We start from the raw sequence: 18,892 nt of genomic DNA on the forward strand, positions 1-18,892 counted from the left end.
CACTAATGTCTCTGGACCTCTTTCACTCATTTAAAAAAAAACGAGGGTATGAGCTCGAGAAGAGGGAACCCTCACCCACCCAATCTCTTTCTTACCAACGTCCCCCCACCCTCTCTCTTTTCACTCGCGCGCGAGGGCGCGCGCACACACACACACACACACACACACACACACACACTCCGGCGACCTCCAGATGTTCCCGACCGTGCGGCCATCTGCTGAGGTTGCTCAGGCGCTCCGGGGGAGGGGGCAGGGATCCCGTTTGCAGGAAGCTGGGAGCCAGGGCGACTGGAGTGGGCGGGAGCTGCGTGCGCACTTTTGAGACGCTCCCTAGGGTGGAACCCGGGCTCTGCTAGGGCTCCGCAGGCGGGCGGGGCTGCGCGCGCCGGGAAAGCCGGCACTTTGGCGACACTCCCTAGGTCGTCGGGCGGCGGGCCGGAGCAGCCACTGGGCGCCGGGCGGGTTGGGGGGGCTCCCAACGGCGGGCGGGGGCCGGGGGGCGGGCCGCGCCGAGCGGAGAAAAGCGCCGGCCGAAGGGCCCGCGGCTGGGCCGCCTGGGTGAGCGCGCCGAGGCGGCTGCGGTGAAGGCTTCCAGGTGGGTGTGGGTCCCGGCGGAGCGGGAGTGCGCGCTGCGGGCGAAGGTCCGGAGCCCCCGACCCCAACCTCGCCCGCCTATCCGGCGGGCAGGCGGCGCTGGACTCTGGGGGCGGGCCCCGGGCCCCTCAACTTTTCCTGGATCCAGGGCGTCGGTAGTGGCTGCGGGGCGCCCGGGGCTCGGCCGGGGTAGGGAACCCGTACCAAGGGGAGAGGGCTTCCTGGAGACAAAGGCTCTGGGCGCGGGCCGGGGGCAGGCGCCTCTGGGGTCTTTGTGCGCACACGTGCATCCCGCGTTTGCGGGTCTTTGTAGATTTGGGTCCGGGGACGTGCATCTGCCTGCGCCTTTGTGTGTCCGTGGCTTTGTGCGGCTGTTTAGTGCCTATGTCCACATTTTGTGGGCCCGCGTTTGGTTGTGGGTGTGGGTGGGCTCTTCGTCGTGTGTCCGCGTACGTGGTCTGTGCCTGTCGACGTGTCTGGGTTGAATGTCCGTGGAGTGTGTGAGCGCCGAGAGCCAGACACCACCCAACTCCTTGCTCCCCTGCTGTCCACCCGGGCCCCCCGACTTGACTTCAAACTTTTCAACTGGTTCCTCCGGCAACAGCCCCCGCCCTCTTCCCGCGGCAGCCGGGGCACGGGCGCTGGCAGCCTTCCCCTCTTTCACCTCCTGGGGTCCTTAGAGCCGCGAGGGGGTGGGATAAGATGGGGGGTCAGCCGCGCTAGGGGACTCGCCCTGGCCGGGGCTGGGCGGAGCGCGCTGGACAGCCCAGCCGAGCCAGCTGGGAGAAGAGAAGTAAGAGGTCAGTCCTGGGCTCCGGCGGCCGGCGGTGGCGGGGTGTGTGTGTGTGTGTGCGTGTGTGCTGGAAACGGAAGAGGAGATGGCAGCCGGTGTTGCCAGCCCTGCTCTTCTCGGAGAGAGTGTATGTGACCGAGAGAGACGTGTCTGCTTGGCGAGAGGCCGGCCCCAGCCCCCGGCTCCGCTTTGAGATCCGCTCTCCGTCGGCGTCCCGCCCCCGCGGGGTGGGGGGGGGGCCAGCCCCCGGGTCCGGTAGGTGAGGAGGCGACGGCCTCTGGGATCCCAGCACCTACTGGTTCCCAGTGGGACAGCTATGGGACCACAGTACGGCTCTGGGCGAGTTGCTCAGCCTCTCGGAGTCGCAGTCACCCTGCCCTCGGTAGGAGCGAGAGAACTCCCCTCTGGGCGCCAGAGCGTGCAGTCGGGATTACCCGCGCTGCGGAATTCGGCCAGAGCCGTGCCGCCCACACTTGGCGGGGAGGAGGAGGTGACTCAGGAACTTCCCCGATCCTTCCTCCCTGCCTGCTCTACCCTTAAGATTAGTCCAGACTTGTGGAGCCTAGGTCTGACCAAGAGGGAGTCCTCAGCTGTGGGAGCCTGCTGGGCCTTTGATGCGGAGTCGCAGAGAGAGCCCTTCCCTCCCCGTTCTCTCATCCCCTATCCCCGACTTTAACCCGGAGTTTTGGGGATGCTGCGGATGTGAAGGAGGGCCACAAGCCATTCACCTAGGAAGGAGGCAACAGCTGGCGCTCCCCCCGCCTTTCCGTGCCTCAGTTTCCCTTCTGGAAAGGAAGGCGTTGACAACTCCCCTCCCTTTCTGTTGTGGCTGACTGGTTGAGACGCCAGAAACTGGAAACACTTTGATTTTTTTTTTTTTTAAGATTTTTAAAATTTATTTGGCAGACAGAGATCACAAGTAGGCAGAGAGTCAGGCAGAGAGGAGGGAAGCAGGCTCCCTGCTGAGTAGAAAGCCTGATGTCGGGCTGGATCCCAGGACCCTGAGATCATGACCTGAGCTGAAGGGAGAGGCTTAATCCACTGAGCCATCCAGGTGCCCCAACGCTTTGCTTTTCGATGCACACCTCCGTTCTGTCTCCAGCAGTTTCCAGGCAGTAATTTGCTGTATTGAATGGGGGGAGGGAAGGTGACTTTGAAGTTAGGGAGGGATGGAGTGAGGTGGGCCTGGAGCTCCTGCAGCCTGGAGGCCAGGGGACTGTGCCTGGCAGGCAGGAAGTGTCTTCCACTTAGGGAACAGCACTTTGTGGCTGTGTATTCTGAAAACAGCACAGAGGTGGTCAGCATTGCAGACTATCAGATTGGAGGTGTGTGTTGGGGTGGGGTGGGGTGGGAACCGGAATTCCGCTGGGAGGGAAGGGAGGGGCCCAATATGAGGGCCTTGAATGCCAGGCCTAGGAGCTGGGATTTGTACCTGCAGGTGGTGGAGAGCTGCTGGAGGGTTTAAGCAGGTATAATAGGATGGGCTTGGTAATTCCAGGAACAATTCCTCTGGATTGTGAGCAATGCTGGAGACTGGCAGGCCAGTCTGCAGGCAGAGTTAGAGTCAAGAACTTAGATTTTACTCCCACTCTGTTTCTTCCTGGCTCTGTGACCTTGGGCAAGTAACTTTACCTCTGATTCTCAGTCTTCTCATCCTTAAGATGTGAATAGTAGTAATTCCTGTCTAACTGATCTGTTGTGAATGCCAGATAGGATGAGGAATGACATGTGCTAACAAAATGAGACAAGGTTTGTGGTGTGCCTTCCACTGGGGCATTGCACTGACAACAGAAGGCATAGACAGCTTCAGCTGTGGTCCTAAACCTGATTTCACCACCTGGCAAAGCCTGACATCTCCTGCAAGCTTGGGCCAGATTTGTCCTCACCAGCAGGGAGAAGCTTTTCGTCCAGGACATTTCATTCATCTGGTTTATCCCCTTTCACGTGGCCAGGCCCTACATAGGAGATGGACAGGACACAGATCCGAAGACAGTCACAGACCACAAAGTGTATCATACTTTGCTATGAGCAAGCAGCCCAGAGGCCACAGGAGCCTGGGGGGACAGTGCATGGTGGACAAAGAAAAGAAGGGCATCTCTGTCATCTCGTCATCTTCATCAGAGGAAACAACCTGTGCAAAGGTGTGGGGCCCTAGAGGCAAGATAGGCTTCTGGTCTGGCAAGCCGCCTTTGTGGGTTGGGTTTTAAGTGGCAGCAATGGTGAGGTCCTAGTCTTCTGTTGGGATTGTACTCCGGTGCCCAGTAAGGCTGACAATTGGAGGCAGGAGGCCAGGAACAAGGCCGTTGTAGCAGTCCAGGCCAGAAGGCCTCCTGAGCTGAACCTGGGCAGGGTGAGCTCACTGCCTGGTTTGGGGGTGAGAAAGGGGAAGATGGGGACCCACCTACCCAGGGATAGCTGCCAATTCTCATTCTGTCCTCATTCTGTCACAGTGACATACCTGCTTCAGCCTGCTTTGGCTTCTGCAACCTTTCCAATCCCACTTCCCAATTCCCTGACAGATCTGGTCAGCATCTGTAGCCCAGGCTGGGCCCCAGATGGGATTCTTTAAACTCTGCCCCTGCTTCACCTTCAGATCTGGGGTGTCGCAGCTCCTTTTTCTTTCCTGGTCCCTGAAAGCAGGAACATTAGGGGGCAGGAACCCACCTGCTGTGAGCACCAATGCATGCCAGGCCTGGGACTTCTTCATTTTACTTTGTGTAATCCTCCCAGTGACCTGCTGGGAGCAATATGAGAATTCTCACCATGTTACCAAGGAAACCTCTGACTCAGGGGTGAGGGCACATGCGAGCCCCCTCACAGGAGAGGCACTGTGGGGTTGGAGCCCAGTCTGCCAGGCTGGAAAACCCATTCCTCTGACCCAGACTGCCTCCCTGTGAATCTACACGTGCTGCCTCTCACCAAAGGGGACTTGGCAAGCTTCACAAAGAAGACACGCTGGACAGAAAAAATAGTCTTAGAAGCCTTGCCCATTCCCCTGTAGATCATCCTCCTCCGCCAAGGTTGCTGGGCCCAGCTGTACCAGGGATAATGTCATAGAGGATCCTGGGCACAGAGTATTTGGATCCTGAGTCCAGCCCCTGTCCTCACTGGCTGTGTGACTCCGGACAGATCACTGAACCTCTCTGGGTCTCTTCACATGGCTGTAAGAGAGACACAGTGCCATCTAACCTGCTGAGCTTGCAAGGTGACCAAACGGATCATAGTTGAGAAATTGGAAAGGTCAAGAGGTGTCCTCTCGTGCAGTGGTAGTATTCTGAATGCCTAGTACAGTGTCCGGTGCTCTGTGCCAGCCCCAGTGCTCTGCAAGGACATAAAAATCCATCTGACCCCATCCCTGCTCACAGGACAGACAAATGTAATTACAGTCCAGCATGACGAGCTCTAGCCATTGCCCTCACGGGCCCTTTTGTAAGTTGAGTCTCAGCAGCATAAGGAGGGATTTCAAGCTCAGACATATGGGTGTGAGACCTGGTTCCTCTACTACCCAGCTGAATCATGAAAGCCTCATCTGCAAAATAGGGACAGTGACCTTCATGGTCAAGGACTGTGGTCCTTGGGCCATGGTCAAGACGTGACATAGAAGGTGCAGGGTAAACTGACGTGTTTGTACAGATGTGTGGCATTAGCGATTCTGATGGGAGAGTTGGCCCTCAAGGCCCTGAAATTCTTTCTGCCTTGCGTTTCCAGAGCTGACTAAGTGGGGGTTGGGGGACAGGATGTTGATGGAATTTCCACCTGGGGATTTCGCTGACATTAGCTCAAGTGAGCTGGCAGAGAGCAGCCTATCTCAGGTGGGTGCTGGGACCCTTGCCCAGCCCAAGGCTCAGCCTTCCGCCCACCCCATTCCTGTGCCAGGGGCTCCCTCTTGGAGTTATGGTGAGGAGCTGGCAAATCTTTGGCCCAGAGATGCTGCAGTGCGGCGCCAGAGGCAGGCATCTGGAGCCAGGAAGGCCTAAGCCAGAACCCCAAGCTCTAGATCAGTCTCAGAGAAGGAGGAAGGAGTTTGGAGTTTGGAGTTTGGAGCCTGGCCAGCCGGGGCCAGCACACTGTCCAGAGAATGTTAGTACAAGCAGTCACAGACCTGCCGGGTGCCTGGCGCTGCGCTGGGTCCTTGGGTGGAATAACACGGTCATTGCCTTTTGGAAGCTTCATAAATTATCGCCATCATCGACTACCACGCATGGAGCTCTTAGGAAGTGACAGATGTGGAACTGAGTGTTTCCCACACTCTCCCATAATGCTTTGACTAACTGTGTCTTCATTCCTATTGAAGACACTGAGACCCAACAAGGTTGATACTTGCCCAAGGCACACAGGCACGGGGCTGGCCTTACACCTGGGTCTGAGTCCAGCCGTTGAGCTTGAATTGCTGGCCTGTTACTCACCCCCGCCAGTGTCTGCCATGACCTCCAGGCCTGGCTCCGACCCCAGCACGGGAAAGGGACGAACAGGTGAAGAAGGCAGAGTTGCTGCCCCAAGCTGCCCGTGCTTGAAGTCAGGAGCCAGGCAGGTAATCACAGGAGAGAATGTAGTCAGTGTGCACCCGAGGGAGGCACGCCGATGGCAGGAGAGGCCCTGGCTGGGAGATGCAGCTCCAGGGCCCGAGTGGACAGAACAGGCTTTGTTCCGCAGGCAGGGCCATAGCAGGCCAGGTGGATGCCGGGGCTGCTGGCCGCAGTCAGGCACCAGATCCTGGGGCCTATTTGCCATTTCCTTGTTGTCACTACCAGTTACCCAGGATCTCTGGGGGACCTTCCAGTTCCCCACCCTGAAGTATCCAAGTTTGAGGAAGTGCATGCAAGGGCCAAGAGTGGTTCGCTCCTCACTGTAGGTTCAGGTCAAGATGGGGACTCAGCTGGGGGAGGGGAGACCGTGGGGACAGCATGCCTCCGTGCCAGGGTGAACTTGATGTCTGTACGCAAAAGGAGAGGTTGGGAGGTTTTGGGGAAGGGGAGTGATGTGGCCACACCTGTCCTGGGGGCTGTCTGAGCAGGCCCTCGCTGTCACGGCTGGAGTCTGTTAGTAAATAGTCACGTGGCTTTGTTGTCTGACCTCACAGGGCCATGGGCCAACTTTCCTTAGAGTCACAGTGGCCTTGCCCAGAGGACATTATGCTATGGCCCCCCAGCCCAAGGTGGGTAGTTTCTTTTTTTTTTTTTTTTTTTTTTTTTAAAGATTTTTATTTATTTATTTGTCAGAGAGAGAGAGCAAGAGCGAGCACAGGCAGACAGAGTGGCAGAGACAGAGAGAGAAGCAGGCTCCCTGCCGAGCACAGAGCCCGATGTGGGACTCGATCCCAGGACGCTGGGATCATGACCTGAGCCGAAGGCAGCCGCTTAACCAACTGAGCCACCCAGGCGTCCCCCAATGTGGGTAGTTTCTAAGCCCTTGTGTTCTGTAGGCTGGCTGACCAGTGTCTTTTATCTGTAGGTCAGGGTTTGGAAAAGAAGTGAGGCGTCTCGGGCCAAAGATCCTTTCCCTCCCTTGCTTTCAATGGGGGCCACCTGTCTGCCTTTCCCTTGCTCCCCAGGGTCTGTCACAGGTCCCAGAGGGAGGCAGAGTCTGTACTGTTTTACACAGATGAGAAAACGGAGGCTCAAAGAAAGAAAGAAAAAACCATGAAGGTCACACAGCTAGCGGCACACTCTGCACGAGAATCCTGTTTTCTTGGGTGCAGAACAGATGTTAGCAATCTTGTTCCGACTTGCTCTCCTGTCCCCGCTGCTGGTCTGTAAGCCTCGTGAGGACAGGGACCTGGTCCCCCACCCCCACTTCCGCCCAGCATGCACCTCTCATGGCCTTGCTCAGTGTCCTGCACTTAGTAGAGATTTAGTAAATGCATCTGGTACATGATGACCTCCTGAGACGCTAGGGCTGCTGGGCTAAACCTCTCACTGTGAAGCCACAGGAGCTGAGGCTCAAGGAGGAGAGGGGACTCCTCCACAAGAGTGAGCAGACCAGGCCGGGGCTCCTGGCTATCCTCCAGGGTCTGTATTGTCACCATGCACAGTCATCCTGTTGCCTTCCTTCAACCCCCAGAGAGAGGTGAAGGGGATGGGGGAGGACCCTCGGAGGGAGGAGGCACAGGCACTCATCATCCGCCCATCGGTCAGGTCCTGGCACTGTGGTCTCTGGTCATCACAGTGACCCCTTGAGGGAGGGGTTGTTGTCTCCATTTTAGGTGAGAAGATGGGCTGAGAGAGTGGAAGTCACTTCCGCAGGTCGCCCAGTTTAGCACATGACCAGCTCCCAGGCTTGTAGCTCCTTCAGAGCCGGGAATGGATCCCAGAATGATAGTTCTCATCTGGAGGGCCAATGCTTACCAGGTGGAGGCCTCCCAGAGCACCACGTCAGGAAAAGCTCTGGGGCCCTGTACAGGTTCCCCCAGGCTTCAGTGCTGGGATTGAGCGGTGACCTCCACAGTGGATATGGCTGTAGGTCGGCTCAAAAAGTACCATCTTTCCATCACGTGGCCTCCATCCCCTGGGGCCTCATTTTTCTATGGGAATATTCTGCTTTCCAGTCTCATCTTCACACCTGTCCCCTCTGAGGCCCATGGGACCATCATTACCATCCCAGATTCATAGTCTAAGGAACCAGTCTGAAGAGGTAAAGTGACTTGCCCGGTTCACACTGCAAGTCAGTGGCCAAGGTTTCTGGCTCTCTGTGAAGGCCTTTCCTCTCCACGGAGTGGAGGCTCATGGTTTCTGTCAAGGAAACTCAAGGAACTCAACATTACTCATCCCTTCTCCCATCCAGCAGCCCTGTGGAGAAGCAGCATGCCTCCCAGAAAAGAACTCTCCCAGGGGGTGCCGATAAGAGCTTGGACATGTTTCATGCATGTGTGCTGAAGGAAGAAGGAAGAGAGATGGGTCAGGCCCACCTGCGGGCCCCCACCCACCTGCTCCCTGTCTTGTGGGGGAAGACAGGGTAGCCTACACTGCAGTCTTTCCGTGTGCTAAGAAGCCTGCCAGGGGCCTCACTGCCATCATTCTAGTTCATGTCCTCCTCAGTCCTGTGAGCTGGCTATTCACATGTCCATTTTACAGATGGGGAGAGTGAGGCTCAGAGATTGTGAGACTGTGAGGCTCAGAGATTGTGGCTAGCCAAGATCAGAGAACGCAGAGGTGGCCATGGTCTTTTAGGAGGCTCTGTTAGTGTGTTTGTCGGTGTGTTTTGTGTATATTTCTCCTGTAAGAGAGGAAATAGGGGGAGAAAAGGAGACTAAGACATGTTGAAATCGCTCAAAGTTCTACCATCTAACGAAAAACTACTGTGGCCTGGATATATTTTCTTCTGGACTTTTCCAAAATTGGGATTTGGATTGGTTGTGTGTTTTTTGTTTTTGTTTTTGTTTTTTTTTAGTGCAGTTAAGATTTTCCTAGACATGCAGTCTATCCTTATGATACCCAGCATTATGGCATCGGCCCCCTCTGTGAAGCCACAGACTTTTTTGAGCATGATTTCTGTGGCCTCTGTAAGATCCCTAGGAGATTTCACCAGCCATCCTGAGTGGGCTGGGAAGCCCTAGCCTGGAATCAGAAGACCAGAGCCTGAACATGGGCCACCACCACCTCGCGGGGGCGCTGTGGACAAGTCACTGCACGATGGGTCACATGCTCCTTATCACTCCAGGGCAGGGTGGCACCCCCCCATTCTGCAGCCCTCGCAGCATCTAATGAGCAAAAAGGCCTTTTGTAAACTATAAAGAGCCCACATCCCTGGTCAGAATATTCCTTATCTTCCCTCAGTCTCCCCTCTGAGAAAGTTCTGTCTTCCCCTTGGCTCCTGAGGCTTTTGCTAAGGGCTTGGAGCCACAGTGCCGGTCCCTAGCATCTCTGAGACACTCGTGTGCAAAGTCACCCCTCCTTATGTTACCCCAGAGGGGATCTCCTCTGGGCAGGACAGGGACATGGACTCTTAGACACCGGCCCACACCTCCAAAGTCTTAAGGCATCTCAGGGGCTTCTCCTTTCTCTCCACTGCCTGGGACACCCCAGAGAGGCCTCTGGGCTCTGCTGTGAGCTCATGAAAGTCCAGGGCCACTGAGTATTAAAGACCGTAGAACCTGACCTGAGCACTCTGGCCGCTGCCCTCCTCCTTTCCCAGCAAAGTACAGAAGTGCGCGTTCCACTTAAACCGAACCAGTTCGGAGATTACCAAGGCCAGAGTTCAGTTCTCATTCTCCGTGTCCTCTAAAATGGACCCAAGACGGCTGACCTGTTGTGACTGCAGATGTGGGAGCAAATGCCAGTCCAGCACTGGCCCGTCGTGGGGACCGGCTCAGACTGCCCCCGTCAGCATTTGCCACTGGGAATGTCCAGGCCTGGCACAGAATGGGACCCCCGGCAGAGGCGGCCGCTGCGCAGGCCTGGGGAGGACCTTGTCTGGGGTGCTGAGGGAGCGCCCACAAGTGCAGTTACACAGGTGGGTTTCGGTCTGTGCTCGTGCTCCCTTTACGTCAGCTGTCCTGCCTTCAGCGGCTGGTAATGACCGCCTTGCGTTCGTGCCCAGCCCTTCCCAGTTTGCATTGCACTTCGGTGGGAGTTGAATCACCTCATGTGAAGAGGGCAGGGCGGGGATGACTGCCTTGCGGTGGGGAGGAGAGGCGGAGGCCTGGGGAGTGCGGTGAGAGGCCCCTGCTCTGGGGAGAGGGTTTGGGCTGTGTTCAGGCTGCCGGTTACATAAGCAGGAGCTCACGAGGGGCCATCTGGCATTTAATAGGCACATTGTATAATCACCTTTGGGAACCGGAGGGTAACTGCGGGGGCCTGTGGCGGGGGCCGGGGGAGTTGTTTAAACCCCAGGAAGGGTGCGTATGGGCAGATTGGCTTGGCAGGGAAGGTGGGGCTCTGAGTAGTAATGAACCCCTGGGGTGAGAAGCTAACCCAGCAGAACAAAGGGGGCCTAGAGCAACTCAATATTTTCCTTTTGGTCCCAGACATTGGAACACTCTGTCCCGCCTCAGTTGGGACCAAGCCCAGGATGCACCTGGGCCGGGTTTAATCCTCAAATTGGACTCTACAAAAGAAAGGCGTGGAGAGAGGGGGGCCTACATAGGGGGAGGCAGAGAGAAGAGCCCCGCTTCTCACTGCCCCTGCCCGAGCCAGAGTGCCAGAGTGCGGATCGGATTGCTGCCCCCTTCAGTTTCATGTGGGACTGGTAATGCTATCCTGCAGCTCCGCCCCACCCACCCCATCCTGAGGGCCAGTGGGAGGGTTTGGGGGGAGACTGGGCAGTGGGGCAGGGCAGGGCCACCCCAGAAGAAGAGACCTGCTGGGGTGACCCTGGGTGCCTTCTGTCCCCCCCGGGCAGATGGCCACTGTGTGGCAGGAGGGGGTAACACCAGACTGTGCAGTGAGAGGCCTTCCCTACTCAACCCTCTCTCTTCATCCTGCAAGCCCCTCCCTCGGCACCTCTGTCCGCAGAGCTGCAGTAGGTATGAGCTCAGACTCGGGTCACACAGATGTGTGTGGATGTGAAGAATGAGTGTGACAGCCTACGTGGAGTACCTGGCATGGCTGACAGCTACTGTTATGATTGTACAGGGAGGGAAACTGAGGCATAGCATGTGTCAGGGGAAAAAGCCCCTCTTGGGCATGTCTCTGCTGGCCACCTCACCAGCCCTACTGGGGGAAGCAGATGAGAAGAGGGAACTGGAACTGGGCAGGCCTGGGTTCTAATCCTGCCCTGCTTTCACTAGTTTGGGAAAAACCCAGTTCCTCTCAGCCTCTAGTTCTTCATCTGTATAGTGAAGGAACCAGCCCAGCTGCCTGCCCTGGGTTAAAGGAAGGGAAAGCTGTATTAGATGTGGGGAGGGATAGGGCAAGGGGGAAGGGGCTTGGGACAGGTGTCCCCAGAGCCCATCTGAAGTTGAAACACAGGGTCCCCAGTGGGAATAAGGGTGCTGCCTCTGGAGGACTGGCCAAGGAGGGGACTCAGGACTAGGGACTCGGCTATTGTTACCCACAGAAGGGGTAGGGTGGGAATGGATATTGCAGGCCCCCTTGCAGGGAAAGACTTCAGTCTCGGGAAATGGAGTGTGGGTCTCAGACACGGCTCAGACATGGCCAAACCACGACAGTGAGTCATCCTTCCTCTGTACTCCATCCAGGTCCTTCCCCAACCCCCCACCCCCGCCCCGTACATGTGGCCGAGCATGGCTTTCCGAACCTTCTACATCTTAGTTGGTGTCACTGTGAGGGTTAAGGGGGACCATGTTGGGGGACCAGGTAGCACGGCCCCACCACTGGCTCAGCAGAGGCGGATGGAGCACCCTAGCCCATCAGAGCTGGAGAGGCCATCCAGTTCAGGAGGTTTCCAATGGGGTGGTAAGCAGGCCTGGAAGGTTCCAAGTCCCAACCCTCATGTCAACCAGAGCTTGGCTGCTTTTACCTGCCAATCTGTTTTTTAAAGAAAGCGTTCCACTGCTCCAGCGATCTGGCCTCACCCCTTCTCTGTACAGATGGAGAGACCAAGACCAAAGAGGAGTGGGGACCAGGAACTGTATGAGGAAGTGTTTGGGGGAAGCATTCTGGGAGGGCAGAATTGGTGGTGGCAGTGGTCAGCCATGCCTAGATACACTGGCTTATGGCTTCCGTGGTTGGGCTAGAACCATCTGGTATGGGAAGCCTGCTGCCGTCCCTCACCTGTGGCTCTCTTTCCAGCCCCCACCATGCCGTGGCCCCTGCTGCTGTTGCTAGCTGTGAGCGGGGCCCAGACAACCCGGCCGTGCTTCCCCGGATGCCAGTGCGACGTGGAGACCTTTGGCCTCTTCGACAGCTTCAGCCTGACCCGTGTGGATTGCAGTGGCCTGGGCCCCCACATTGTGCCTGTGCCCATCCCCCTGGACACAGCCCACCTGGACCTGTCCTCCAACCGACTGGAAACCGTGAACGAGTCAGTGCTGGCCGGGCCGGGCTACACCACTCTGGCGGGTCTGGACCTCAGTCACAACCTGCTCACCAGCATCTCGCCCACTGCCTTCTCCCGCCTTCGCTACCTGGAGTCGCTTGACATCAGCCACAACGGCTTGGCGGCCCTGCCGACAGAGAGCTTCACCAGCTCACCCCTGAGCGACGTGAATCTCAGCCACAACCGGCTCCGGGAGGTCTCAGTGTCCGCCTTCACGACCCACAGCCAGGGCCGGGCGCTGCACGTGGACCTCTCGCACAACCTCCTCCACCGCCTGACACCCCACTCTGCAGGGGCCGGCCCTCCCGCGCCCACCATCCAGAGCCTGAACCTGGCCTGGAACCGGCTCCGCACCGTTCCGGACCTCCGGGACCTGCCCCTCCGCTACCTGAGCCTGGATGGGAACCCACTGGCCACTGTTGGCCCAGGCGCCTTCCGGGGGCTGGCAGGCCTGACACACCTGTCACTGGGCAGCCTGCAGGGTCTCCCGCAGCTGGCACCCTATGGCTTCCGGGAGCTACAGAGTTTGCAGGTCTTGGACCTGTCGGGCAACCCGAAGCTCACATGGGCGGGAGCTGAGGTCTTCTCGGGCCTGGGCTCCCTGCAGGAGCTGGACCTGTCGGGCACGGGCCTGGTGCCTCTGCCGGAGCCGCTGCTGCTCCACCTGCCTGCCCTGCAGAGCATCAGCGTGGGCCAGGCCGTGCGGTGCCGGCGGCTGGTGCGCGAGGGCGCCTACCCCCGGCAGCCAGGCTCTAGCCCCAAGGTGGCCCTGCACTGCGTAGACACCCGGGAACCGGCTGCTAAGGGCCCTGACGCCTTGTGACAAATGGCGTTGCCTGGGGCCACATAACGGACTGCCGCTCTGGGCTCCCTAGGGTCCTGGGTAACTTATATTTTGTGTGCCAATGCCAGGGAGGGGGGGACCCTGCCAGCCTCTGGGGCAGCAGCATCGGAAGAGAGCTGTGGGCTGAGGGAGAGGCTTTGGAGCTGTGCCCAGCACCCAGAAGCAAAGTCTTGTCCCTCTTTCCGTGTTGTCCTCCAAACCATAACTAGAAGGTCTTCGATGCCAAACCAGACAGCAGTCCCCTGCTGTCCTTCCCCACTTGTCACCAAAGTGCCTTCCCTCAGGCCTGGGCCAACCTGATCCGTGACAGGAGGAGGGTGGAAGGGAGCTACTTCTGCAGGGTGGAGGTCAGGCCCATGGCTGAGCATCCCCTGGGGCCCGTGGTTCAGTCAGGGGCATGGGCTGCTTTTACGAAATAGCCCCCCTCTTTGCTCTGGGCACATGAGGCCCACCTAATCATTTTCTTTTCCTCTAGGACCCTGGGTAGAAGCTTAGTCATGGAAGGGACTAGAGAAAAAATCAAGTGCACCTCCTCAGGTGACAGATGGGGCAACTGAGGTCTGGAGAAGGAACATGCTAATCAGAGGTACTACGGCGGAGGCATGGCTGGCCCCAGGACCCTGCCTCCCAGCGAGGCCCTTTGCACTTTTCTGTTTTCTCTAAATCGTGCCCTCTGTCCCCTTCCTGGGCTCCCCCATCCGGCTATGTGTGCCCTTTCCCTGTCATTCCCAGGACCTCGGAAGTGGGTCTCTGGGCCCTATAACCAGCCATGTGGCACAGGTTAAGTCAGCTCTCCGCGGAGCCTCTGGAAACTTCAAGCATGCCAGTCCCAACCCTACCAGTGTCCCACTCTGGCATGGGGTCCCGCAACAACTGGAAATTCATCCATTGAGCCCTGACGCATACTGCCTCTAACGGACTCAGCAAGGAGTCCATGCGGTCCCAGAAACCCCCAGGAGCCTCCTGGATTCAGCCCCCACTGGCCCTGAGCCCCACGGCCTGTCTTCCCCATCCATCAGGAGGCAGGTACCCTTATCAGAGTTCATGCTGTCCACCCACGGTGGCGTCTGAGCTCCCCAGCCCTGGGCTCTGTCCTTAGTCTTTGTTTTATAAAAGTTGTTGTCTTTGTAATGGCCTGTGACTTCAACCCCCCCAACCCTCTCACCCCTGCCGGCAGGGGATGGAAACGTGTCATTTGTAAAAAGAAGAAAAGCATTGCATTTGTTCACTTTTGTAATACTGTGTCCTGGGGATGCTTTGAGGGAGGAGGTGTTGGGTGGTAGCCAAGAGACTGTGGCCCATTGGGCCTCGGGGTCTGGTCCCACAGAGATGCCCACAGGACAATGAGAGCTCTGTCCTCCCCCACCAGCCCCACCTTGCACCTAACTGGTCCTTGATTTAATAAACACTATAAAGTGTCCCTCTTTCCATCCTTCCACCCGCATCCACAGCCAGGTCTTGGGCAGCCTGTTCTCCCAGAAAAGCCCAGGAGCCTCACAGGATTGGGACAGTGAGCTGACACAAGGGAGCCAGTCAGGAATGGGCTGCTCCTTTCATTGTGGCTGCTACCCTATCTAGCCATCGCCCCCTCTCCACTGCCCCAGCTCCGTGACGTGTCAGGCCCTGGCACGCCTCTTGCCTTTGCTCAGGCTGTTCCTCTGGGTCTTGGCCTTCCGCCATCCCTGCTGCTCAACTCCTTCCCACTCTAATTGACTTGGTTCCTCCCTCACCTCCTCAGAGCTTTCCCTAAGGTCCTCCTTCCCCCCCTCCTGAGCTCCAGCAGTACGTGGTTTCTGCTTGGCATTTTGACTGCTGCAGGACCCTGACTCCCGTTTGCATACTTCCAGTCCTGGGAGCTTGCTTTCAGCTCATCAGAATGCCTCTGCTGTCTCTAAGTTGTTCCTTCTAACTGGCCAAGGTCTGCAGGAACATCCATCACCATCATCACCGACAATGACAAGCTTTTTTCTGCTACCTATTCTGTGCCCAGGGACTCATGTTCTTCGGGTGTGAGTGTGAAGGACACACACAAGATACCTGACCATAAGAGCTGCACAGGGAGCTGTAAGCACCCTGTGGTGGGACTAGGAAGTCTTCCTGGAGGAGGCAGGTCCACAGAGCTGAGGACAAGTGAACCTGGACTGAGGGGGATGACACTTACCAGGAAGGGGTCATGGGTGAACAATGGCACAGGACCCAGAATATTCAGGCTACAAGTATGGCTGGGAAGCTTGCCCATCATGTCACTCAACCCCAGGCTCGGGCTCCATGAGTGGGAGGCTAGCACCCATCAGTCAATATGGGAATAGGTATCTGGGTGAGACCTCAACACTCATGACCCTCAGATTGGTTCTCCACCCCTCCCTCATCCCCTGGGACAAGAGAGCCTTCAAATGCAGGGGCAGGTGGGGATCCTAGGGACTTGAACCCAGTGAGGTTTGACCCTCCCTAAGTCATTGAAGGGTGGGGGGAGGTGGGGCACATGGAATGTAGGTGTCTTTCAAATGGGGATAAAAAGTACTAAATTACAAAAATAAAAAGGGTGCAAAGCGGTGCTGAAGGCACTGTGGGGAGGCCAGGCCTCCTGCAGAAGATATGTGAATTCTGGGGCAGGTCACCTCCGCCCCGGGCTGCAGCGTCACATCTGCAAAAGCGAGGGGACTGAAGCTCCACGAGTGAGGGTGGGACCATCACACTGTGCCTTCTGTGGGGCATTACCCAGCGCATCCTACAGCGCTGGCCTGCAAACCCTAGACAGAGGAGAAGCCCCTCTGGCCAGCTGCCCTCACTGAACCCAGCATCCACGCGCCCCTCCAGAGACTCCCAGCCCGCAGCGCCACCATGTGGCCTCACGTGGCTAGACACACCCAGTCCGAAGTTCCTGGTTCCCAGGGCCGCACCGGGAGGCCAAGGCGGACCTGCGCAGTTCGCAGGCCCAGCACCTCATCCCACTAGCCACGCTGCCTTCATGCTGCTACAGGCTGCCCTCCTGGGTTCCTGGGGCCGAGAATGAGGATATTAAAACCTTAAAGAATTATAGAGATGAGTGCGAAGATCCCGTTTTAGACTTCACAGGAAAGCATTAAAATCTTGGGTCCATAACAAACCGGCTGTGTGACTTTGGCCACATCACTTGACCTCTCTGAACCTGGAGAAGAGGGATGGAAATATCTCCCTCCACAGGATTGTATGAGTAAATGAAGCAACATCTGTAAAGAATCAAGCACAGTGCCCGACACAAGTAAATGCTTGTTCCTGGCTTCATTGAACAGAAAACTAGGAAATAGACCGCAGAAGCAGGTAGTCTTTGACTCCTATTTTGAAAAATGACTCAAGACTGAAGAACATCACAAAGGTTTTGGACTGTAGAGTTGCAGGACAATACTCTAACACAAAAGATTTTCACTCTGGGTACCAAACATAGAATAGGCCTTCAGCACACATCAGCTGAGTTTCGGGGACAGGCAGACAGCTCAGGCACAGTTTGTCACCATGGCATAGGCAGGCTTCCACACATTTCCTTGCGTGCTGCTAACAATACAGCTTCCCCTTACTGGACACATGTTCCTTGGACTTGGTGGGCAAATACCATTTTCCTCCTCACCACAGCCCCAGGTAATATTGTCACCATACAGATGAGACCAGGTTTCAGCTGACCAATGGTGAGTCATTCTTGTGTGTCCTATTTCAGTGGCTGGACAGCTGTGCAGATCCCATACGTCAGAGAGGGCAGGGGTGCTCTGAGAAACTGAAAAAACACTGGGATTCTGTCTATTTTTCTGATGAAAAGAAATCAGGGAAGTTATGCAATTCTAAAGACCTCCAATCAGACTGTTGGTTCTGCATCACAGAGCATGAAAAAGCAAAGGTCAAAGTCAAAGTCCTCCCCCCTCCCCCCACCCGTGACCCTGTTTCACAAATGCAGAGACTAAGGCCCAGAGAAGAGCAGCCCAAGGTCACAAGGCAGGGGACCAGGATTCTGTGCTTCAGAACTGGTGACATAATTTGTGGGACCCAGTGTAAAATGACAATACAGAAACTCATTCAAAATTATTGAGAATGGCAAGATGGCAAGAGCAGAGCATGAAATCAAGTCCAAGGCTCTTCTAAGGTCGCACTGCCCATGAAGCCAGGCCGCTGTGCTTTACTCACACTATTTTACAGAGAAGGAAGGAACAAACAGCCCGTGTTGGTCAGGATGGCAGAGAGTGTCATCCCCCTGGAAGCCTATTCTTCTTTCAAATCTGGAAATTTCCCTCCATGGGTGTCATCATACCACCCCCTGATGTCCCCAAATTGTCATGGCCAAAGGGGTCTCAGAGAGGGCAGAGGAAGACATAGATACTAGCGCCCACCAGCTGCACCCAGACCAGCTCCCAGGATGTTTCTATGCACAAGACGGCCAAGCATGCCTGGGACAGAGGCCTACCCTCTGCTCCTACCTCAAGTACACTAAGATGGTAGAGGTCATAGGCTAATAGGGTCTTGCCCATTAATGCTCAGTGTTCTGTGTTGGCTAATGCTTAGGTGGGAGCAAATGTTCATCGATACCTGATATTTACCAATACCTAATGTCCATCAATCACAGTTCCTGCCAACAGCTGATAGCTACAAAGGGAAAACGTCCAGTGGCGGTAATGTCCGCTATTGCTCAACAAATACCAATGGCCACTGTTTGCGGGGAGCTAATTGTGACGATAACTGCTTTATGCATCGACACCTAATGTCAGTCCATAGTCAGCATCTGGCAACAGCATCTGGCCATCCAGCGAAGTCATGTGTCCTGTGTTTATTCTTCTCTTTTATTTATTAAAATGCCAGCGGTTGTGTTTATGGATGGGATTGTGTTTGTTGAGCCAAGCAGGAAATTCTTCCTGTGTTTACTGTTTAATTCCAAAAGCGATTTCTGCTTTTATTTTGCATCCCTGTTAGTCAAAATATTCTGATTTAGGAATACACATTTGTGTTTCTTGATACCTACACGTAGATATGTGTAACATGTATATGTCATTATTATATACATGATACAAGAAAACAGAGAAAAAGAGAACATGGTTTTAGAACAGAAGTGTCAAGGCAGGAAAAATGTTCTAACTAGTTGTTTCTTAGAAGCAGCAACGTTTTCCCAAGTTGTGTGATGATTCAAGCATCAGCCCTCCTGCTCAGGTGAAGGATGAAAAGCCAGGTTCCCTAATAAGGTCAAGGACCTGACACAGGGCCCCTTAAAGCCTCGTAGCCAGCAATGAAGGCACAGGCTCAAAGCCCGGCTTTGCTGCTTTCAGCTAAGTGGCCTGGGGTAAGCCCTTTAACCTCTCAATGAGCCTCAGTTTCCATGTCTGTGAAATGGAGTTGGTAACTATCTCACAGGCTTGTGGTGAGGAATAAGTGAGTCAATGTCATAAAACACTTAGGCTAGGGTCTGGCATAGAGTAAGTGATAATAAATAATGTAAAATACTATTTTCTTGAAAATTCCTTCTTTGTCAAATTTAGAAGCATGCTGTGACTCCAAATACTCTCGGGCAGAGTTTCTTCAATGGCCGTCGGCTCTCAGCAGGTGACCTCATAGAAGGTGTTATGCTCAGGAACTTGGCTGAAGATAAGTTCTACCCTCTGCACCAGTACATTTCAAAATTGCCCTCGTCATACAATTTCTTTCTGACCCAAAGCTTGTAAGGGAATAGTGCTTGGGAAATATTCCCCTAACCATCCTCTTTGGGCCTGGCG

The 18,892-nt window shown here is 55.8% G+C and overlaps 1 protein-coding gene across 2 annotated transcripts; it reads left to right on the forward strand.

The window, feature by feature from the left end:
* Positions 1–419: 419 nt before the first annotated feature.
* On the forward strand, positions 420–18,625 carry TSKU (tsukushi, small leucine rich proteoglycan). 2 transcript variants are annotated; one of them, XM_046015649.1, is made up of 2 exons: positions 420–595; positions 12,076–18,625. In XM_046015649.1, the coding sequence occupies exon 2, from the start codon at positions 12,084–12,086 to the stop codon at positions 13,143–13,145; it is 1,062 nt and encodes a 353-aa protein (XP_045871605.1). In that variant the 5' UTR covers positions 420–595; positions 12,076–12,083; the 3' UTR covers positions 13,146–18,625. The 2 variants fall into 2 exon arrangements, with proteins under 2 accessions (XP_045871605.1, XP_045871606.1); XM_046015650.1 differs by lacking the exon at positions 420–595 and adding an exon at positions 9,326–9,835.
* The last annotated feature ends 267 nt before the right edge of the window (positions 18,626–18,892 follow it).

This window comes from Meles meles, chromosome 8 (assembly GCF_922984935.1).
Source record: "Meles meles chromosome 8, mMelMel3.1 paternal haplotype, whole genome shotgun sequence".
NCBI lineage: Eukaryota > Metazoa > Chordata > Mammalia > Carnivora > Mustelidae > Meles > Meles meles.

Coding starts and splice junctions, on each gene's coding strand:
- TSKU (XM_046015649.1), top strand. CDS start 12,084: ATGCCGTGGCCCCTGCTGCTGTTGCTAGCTGTGAGCGGGGCCCAGACA.